This window comes from Tachysurus fulvidraco, chromosome 14 (genome assembly GCF_022655615.1).
Source record: "Tachysurus fulvidraco isolate hzauxx_2018 chromosome 14, HZAU_PFXX_2.0, whole genome shotgun sequence".
Classification (NCBI taxonomy): Eukaryota; Metazoa; Chordata; class Actinopteri; order Siluriformes; family Bagridae; genus Tachysurus; species Tachysurus fulvidraco.
The window spans coordinates 7,065,809-7,073,721 of NC_062531.1; the positions used below are offsets into that span (position 1 = coordinate 7,065,809).

Below are 7,913 nucleotides of genomic sequence, written 5' to 3' on the forward strand. Positions count from 1 at the left end.
GATCTACAGTATAAAGCAAGCAGATTCATCTCACTAATACATGTGCCCATAACAAAGGCAATAAGACAACAACTTGATTAACTAATTAAACAGATTAATGCTTGTTTCAATGCATACAAAACAATCATAGCTACAAAATTAGCATTATATGAAAGGTTTTTTTTGTTCCTTTAGAAAAGCAGAAGTGGAGAGTAAAGATAGGGCTACCTCAGCACAAATCATTTATAAAGAAGAAAGAGAATTCCAGTTTCTGATTTCAGATTTCTATTAAATAAATTTCACATCAAAGATTTTCTGCATCAAAAAGTTGTATAGAACCTGTGACTTATTTCGGTCAAATAAAAAAAACATTTACAAATGGATGAAGAACAAAAGTGTCTAAAACATCCAACAATGTAGGATCAAGCAGCAGTTCTTACAAAGTAAGAACTGCAAATAAATTCTGCAAAAAACTGCTTCAGTAAAGCAATTATCAAAACTCTTTCATTTAAACAGCTAATATTTTTGTTCACTTACATTTAATGTTCTGGTACCTGCAAAAAAAAAAAAAAAGAGAGTGTCAAATAATATTAATCAAGCAGTGGCAATAGTTAAGAAACTTGTAGTACAGTTCGGTCAGTTTTTTAGGTATATACCAAAACATATTCAGGTTATAGTTATATAATGGATATAGACTGAAAGTGCACACTCAGATTTAATTTGAGGGCATTTACATCCAAATTGCAGGATGGGTTTAGGAAATACATCTCTTTAGAAAAGCCACTACCCCACCCCCTTTTTGAAGGGACTAAAATTAATTGGACAATTGAATCAAAAGCAGTTGTGAGCTATTCCTTCATTAGTTCTTCATAAGTTAAGCAAAGAAAAGGTCTGGAGTTGATTCTAAATGTGGTATTTGCATATTGAATCTATTGCTGTGAACCAACATCATGTGGGCAAATGAACTCTCCAAGTAATCCAACAGGCCATCATTAGGCTTACAAAAAATCGATCACAGACAGAATTGACATTAGAAGTGACAAATCAAAAGAACACACTGGTGAGCTCGTCAAAATAAAAATGCCTGGACATCCACGAAAGAAGTAGATGATTGCAGGGTCCTCTCCATGGTAAAAAACAAAAAACAAAAACATTCACAACATCCAGCCAAGTGAAGGAAACTCTCCAGGAGGTAGGGGTGTCATTGTCAAAGTCTATAATCAAGTGAAGACTTTACAAGAACAAATACAGAAGGTTCAACACAAGGTGCAACCCATTCATAAGCCCGAAGAATAGCCTGACTTTGCCAAAAAAAAAAAAATCTATAGAAGCCAGACCAGTTCTTGAAAACATTTTTTGAACAGATGGAACTAACATCAACCTGTACCAGAATGACGTGAAGAAAAAGTATGGAGAAGGCTTGGACCATGAACCGATGCAAACAACGTCATCTGCAAAACATGGTGGAGGCAGTGTGATTGAATGGGCATGCATGGCTTCCAGTGGCACTGGGTAACTGGTATTTATTGATGATGTGAAAGAAGACAGAAGCACCCAGATGAATTATTAAGAAAGATACTGTAAGTCCAGATTCAGCCAAAAGCAGCATAGCTTATTGGACGGCACTTCACTGTGCACTTGGGCAATGATCCAAAACAGATTGCAAAAGCAACCCAGGAATATTTTATGAATTAAAAGTAGAATACTCTGCAACGGCTGAGTCAGTCACCTGATCTCAACACAATCGAACATGCATTTCACTTGCTGAGTCAAAACTAAAGGCAAGAAAGAACCACAAACAAACAACAACTGAAGACCGCTGGTAAAACATAAGAAAGGTGGAAACCCAGTCTTTGCTCATGCCCATGGGTTAAGGATTCAAAGGATTCTCAACAAAAAGTTAAAAATTAACATTTTGCTTATGATTATATTCATTTGTCCAATTACATTTGAGCCCCGAAAATGGGGGGGGACTGTGAAAAAAATGGTTGCAGTTCCTAAAAGTTAAAAGTACTTTATATTTTTGTGCAACCCCTTGAATTAAAGCTACACTTCAAATGAATCTTGACTGTTTCAGTTTAATATTATTCTGGTAGCATACAGATCCAAAACCATGAAAATTGTGCCTGTGTCCAAATATATATGGACATAACTGTATTTTGACATGTTAGATGCCATGATTCCACAAAACAAAAAGTTGCTGATTGAAATAGAAAAATCTGAACACAACTCACTTTTAATTTCTAGCCTGTACTTCAAGTATAATACTACAAGCAAAAGTACAACTGCAGCCATGAGTAAAACTGCTATGAAGCCATATCTCATATTCTGGTTTCTTGGTTTGCATTGAACATCTCTAATGGAAGTGCCTTCTTCGTCCTCAATCTCATTTCTGCCTGTACAGCTTGAAGAAAGGAAACTTTAAAAACTTTTACACAAAGAAAAACACTCTGAAAAATAAGTAATGCAACATGCAAACAAAAATATTACAGCTTATAAGAAAAAGAAATGACTTACTCTGTCCATTTAGAGCAGTTCACACCTTCAGGAGAATAAAACCCTGGAGAACAGGGCTCACAAATGGTATCTGATGCCTTTGTACCTGTAAATAAATACTGAAACATCAAAATCACTTCATTCCCAAACACACCAGAACACTGGAAAGAGACTCATAGGACATTTTCAATCAGTATAATGAATAATTTTTTTGAGTGATGTCTGATATAAAACTAGTCACAACACTAGGCTTTCAGTGTGAGACTTTTAGTTTGTTACTGTTTCAATCACCTGTATAAAATACTTGCATAGAATGAGTGCTGTTGGGGCTACTTTTCACTGATTCACTAAAAGTTCAGTGACAGGTTGTGATGACTAAGATATTTATAATACAAAACTTCTTTAATGGTGTTTTTAAATTTTCATTACTTGACCAAACACAGCTCCATAAATATGCCATTTTCACTAGAGTCTTGTTCAAAAGCACTGACTCAAGGTTGCACCTTTTTCAGTGTGGTGGTAATCAAAAGACTGCTAATTTTGTACCCACCTGGAGTTTTTATTTGTTCCCCAGGTTTGCATTTAGTGTGTTTTATTGCAAGTGAACAATCTCTTTTCTCATCTGAATAACGAATGCAATAAAATCCATCCAACACCCCACAGACTGTATCCTGCATTGATGTACAGTCTTGTGAAATATAAAAGCCTACAAGGAGAACATGAGATTTATTGGATTTACTGAAAAAAATCCTCAGATTAAAATTACAGAAACAAGAATTTAAAACATTTGCCAGTTGCCCTTATCATAGCAATTTACATTTATCTCAGTTATACAACTGAGCAATTGAGTTTTAAGGGTCTTTTTCTCAGGGGCCCATAATTGGCAGCTTGGTGGCCCCATGATTCAAACTCACAAACGTCCAGTCAGTAGTCCAACCACTTAACCACTGCAACTCATTTTAAGCGTTTAAGACATATATTTACCATTTTCACAGATTTTACACTGAAAGCAGGTATGTAGCCCATTTGGTTCATTCATAAATGTTCCTTTAGCACAAGGTTTGCATGTTGTACTGTAATCACCATGGCAGTCTTTCATAACCACTGATCCTGCAGAACAGACATAATATGACCTGATGTGTAAAAGGACAGGCACATGAAAGAATTCACACCAAAAAGTCTTCATAAAACCATCTGCCTAAGATCTTTTCTAAAGAGCTGCACACATGAGTTCCAGATGAAACTGAATATTAGACAAAATTATAATTTCAATGAGTCATTCAAATGAAAAAAAGGCTGCTTAATAACTTTTTTATGTTAAGTATCTTTGGGATCTCTTGCCTTCCATCGTCAAAACCATGTTGGTAGTTGAACTGGTGTATCTAAATTGCCCTGACATGTGAATGAGATGCCCTGTGACAGACTAGCATCCCATCCAGAACGTATCCCTGCTATACCCCCAGTGTTATCAGGATTGGCTTCTGGATCCACAATAATCCTGGCCAGGATAAAGCACTTACTGAAGATGAATGAATTTATACCAGGTAATAATTGTATGGCTGTTATTTAGCTGTAACTTTTATTATTCTACTGACTTGATTGTTTTACAAAAGTATCACCATGTCATACCCATAGCACACATAGGACAGCATTCGTCAGCTGCTGATCGATATTCACTTTGACCACATTTCTCTCCATATGTGAAAGTAGCACAGATACCTGTTTGGAGACATTTTAAATGCATGTATATACTTTCCAAGCAAATTTTAAAAAATGAAATAAAGTTTTAACTTCAGACACAAACATTAGCTATACATACACATATGGAAATGAAAATGTATTTACTTTCACACTAGGAAGGTTGCAGAAATTAGTGTATTACTACTGCTTAGTATATTATAAATGTACACCACATTGTATATTGCATATATTTAATGAAGCAAGAATATATTACAAGATGGTAAACTGCTGACTCACAAACATGCAGTTTCCAGTAAGGTCCTGATTAAAAATAAATACACAGAGGGGTCTTTCAGGCTAAACTTTTTGTTTTTTCTTTCAGGCTAAACAGGACACACATCACAGGTTATCAACTGACGTATATCTTGAGCACAATCACTCCCTAGTCTCCTGGGCACCAAAAAAAAAAAAAAAAAAAAAGTCTCCTGGGCACCATGATAACAACATAAACACAGTAAGTTTCGATTTTTATCTGCGTTTTGTCGATAATGACATTTGAACATAATATTTTAAGTTATAACTGAATAAAACTGAGCCATAAGGAAAAAAAGGTCGGGCTGTGGTTTGTGTTGTAACTCTTTTGTGACCCTACTGTCTGTAAATACGCTGTATATCAACAATATAGACACTATTTTGTATCTTCAATCAGTCGACATAAATAATAATAAAAAAAAAAACAACAACTACATATCCGGTACACGTTTTCTTGCTTTAGAACTAAACAGTTTTGACGTTTGTCTTGGGCGTTAAATTAAATGTTAGTACAATATACTAGCTCGTATAAAGATAAGATAAAATAAGGGACAAGTCACACATCCTGCTTACCGAATATGTTCAAAAGAAGTTTCAGACGCGTGGGTTTCATTATTTTGTCAGAATACATTTAGACCATTTTAGAGGAAGTTTTTGATCCTCGCTGTTTTAACGTCTTCGCTTCACACTGCAGTTTTCCATTTTCCCGAAGTCCTGTTGAATGTTTTACAGTAGAAAGATGTCTTATTGCCTCTCTGACATAGATTAATATAGTTATAGTTTTAACTAGATACAACAGAAATTATTTAAAAAAGAATTTATTACTTGTTATCCACACACACGTAAAAAAAAAAACACACACAAAAGAAAACGTCACTTAACCGGAAGCGGATGGGTCTCTATATTCACAAAGTTATGCAGTAAGTGATCTTTTCTGTGGTTACTGCAGACAACTGTATTTATTTACCTCATATAAACATCACTACATCTTGCAGTTGCACTGTATTATACAATTCATATTAAATCATATATGGAATTCTGTGACTATGTAGAATTAAGTAACTTATAGTTACTTATAGTCTGTACATGAGACACAATGTTTTTAAGTGAGAATAGACAAACCACAATAAGTTCATGTAGTTTGTCATATTCAGTTACATTGATCCGTCCCCATGATGCTTTGCATATATTTGTACATATGTTATTGTCTCTGTATTGTATACATTATGTTCAAAGCATATTCACTGTATCCTCAGTGCTCTTTATTCTGTAGTTGTGTTTAGTTTAACCTTCCTCTTGTGTTAGGGTCAGAACTGACCCGTTTTTAGGTTTTAAATGCTTAAAAGTACCACATAAATTTGTTAATTGTATCAAGGCTTTTTGACTTTGTCAGGAACCTCAATTTAAACAAAATTAAAAAAAATTTTTTTTTTTTACTAAATTTTAAAATGCTCTGGTGAAAATTATGACCTTTGTGTAGTTAGGGTCAGTTTTGACCCAGTTATAATATAATATTATAATACTATAAATATTGTCAAATCTGAAATCATAAACACGCTGTCAGCTCACTAACAATGTCAGCCAACAGCCCACTGACAGCCAGCTTCTTTTCCAACCTGTGAGCTTTAGTTAGGGGCTTCTCTCTTTGCCCGTTTGTCCCCTTCCCTGAACAAACAAAAGAAACAAACAAAGACGTATACGTCCAGACACCTAAGGCATGCATAAGACCAATTCAGTTTGGAGTTAGTGACTTGCAGAGTACACATCGCCATCTTGGAGCATGCGAAAATGAAAAGACAATTTACGACAAGCCAAGCTCTGGATCATATCTTTGCTGAAAATGAGGCAGAGGACAGAGAACAGCATAGTGATATGGACAAGCATGTTTCTGATGATGAAGATGATGTAAAGTATCAATGGAAGACAGACACATTTAATGAGTCTGATGAGGTGGTTGCCAGTGCTGAAGTAACATATATTGAAGCTCAGTACCTCCTGATTTTCATGGCAGCAAACGTCTTAAAAATCTACAGATTTACACTGTGAGTGGCATCCCTGAGAATAAACAACGAAAATGTGTAGTCCTTGAAATGACTACTGGACTGCGGAATCACAATATCACGTGTGACAATTTTTTACCAGCTATGACCTTGGACAAGAACTTCTTAGAAGGAAACTTACCATGGTGGGCACAATAAAAAAAATAAAAAAAACCTGAGTTGGGGCATGGTGGCTTAGTGGTTAGCACGTTCGCCTCACACCTGTGGAGTTTGCATGTTCTCCCCATGCCTCCAGGGTTTCCTCCGGGTACTCCGGTTTCCTCCCCCGGTCCAAAGACATGCATGGTAGGTTGATTGGCAGCTCTTGAAAATTGTCCGTAATGTGTGTGTGTGTGTGCCCTGTGATGGGTTGGCACTCCATCCAGGGTGTATCCTGCCTTGATGCTCGATGACGCCTGGAATAGGCACAGGCTCCCCGTGACCCATGGTAGTTGGGTAAACGGTAGAAAATGAGAGTGAGTGAGTGAATAAACCTGAGTTGCCCGTTGAAATTTTGCAGGTGAAGCACAGGGCTCCTCTTTCTTCAAAATTCACTTTTACAGACACCACCACTGTTGTTTCATGTTGTCCAAAAAAAAACGGAGTGTTGTACTTACACTATGTCCACTTTTCACAAAGATTCTGCTGTCTCATCACGAAGTGACAAAAAGCCCATATTAATCCTGGACTATAATAAAAACAATGTACTGTAGAGGTGGACAACCTGGACAAGCTGACTGCCACCTAGACATGCCAGTGAATGACCACACATGCATCTAAAAACACACACATACTCATGCATGTTTTTGCACACAAAGACTTTTTTGGATTTAGTAGTAATAGATTTCTATTGGTTTGATTTGCTTGATTGGTTGTTGTGTGTTTGACCTTGCAAATCTATATTTTGTATCATTACTTGTTCTGCTTTTCATTTTGTATTTGTATTAATGTTCTATTTTTAAAAAAAATATATGGGTCAAAATTGACCCGTAACACCATAGATGTTACAATAGTTAATAAAATTAAAAAAAATATATAAAACAAAAAATGTATAAAACAAATTTATTTAAGAGATGTGTCCTAATACTCATCAGTAATAGTCAGGAAACATAACAATCTTTCATTTATTTATGTAATTCTCTTGAGGTTAATTTTACCACTTTTTGGAATTAAAAATGAAAAGTATGCTGTCAAAAGAAAGGCCCAGGGGACACACCAAAAATATTAAAACCAATCTTTTTATGGATAAGGAAACCTAACATGGTATCTAAAAGGTAGGAAACAAATCTGATGATAAATAATTGTTTTGAGGCTATTTTATGACTGTTTTAAGACACGGGTCAAAACTGACCCGTTAACATAAGAGATGGTAACAGAAAGCTAACACAAGAGGAAGGTTAAAAAAAT

General features: G+C 35.5%; 1 protein-coding gene across 6 annotated transcripts in view; it reads right to left on the reverse strand.

Annotated features, from left to right (window-relative positions):
• LOC113639436 (tumor necrosis factor receptor superfamily member 14-like) overlaps positions 1–5,749 on the reverse strand; it is a 6,581-nt gene extending 832 nt beyond the window's left edge. The window contains exons 1-9 of one of the 6 annotated variants that reach the window (XM_047800332.1): positions 5,350–5,749; positions 5,041–5,181; positions 4,453–4,476; positions 4,105–4,194; positions 3,460–3,585; positions 3,026–3,181; positions 2,497–2,581; positions 2,214–2,383; positions 517–533 (exon numbers count right to left, since the gene is read on the reverse strand). In XM_047800332.1, the coding sequence (XP_047656288.1) occupies positions 517–533; positions 2,214–2,383; positions 2,497–2,581; positions 3,026–3,181; positions 3,460–3,585; positions 4,105–4,194; positions 4,453–4,476; positions 5,041–5,098 (726 nt within the window). In that variant the 5' untranslated portion in view covers positions 5,099–5,181; positions 5,350–5,749. Of the gene's footprint in view, positions 1–516; positions 534–2,213; positions 2,384–2,496; positions 2,582–3,025; positions 3,182–3,459; positions 3,586–4,104; positions 4,195–4,452; positions 4,477–5,040 lie in introns of all 6 variants that reach the window. The other 5 variants (XM_027141248.2, XM_027141251.2, XM_027141250.2 and 2 more) reach the window with 5 other exon arrangements.
• Between the last annotated feature and the right edge of the window lie 2,164 nt (positions 5,750–7,913).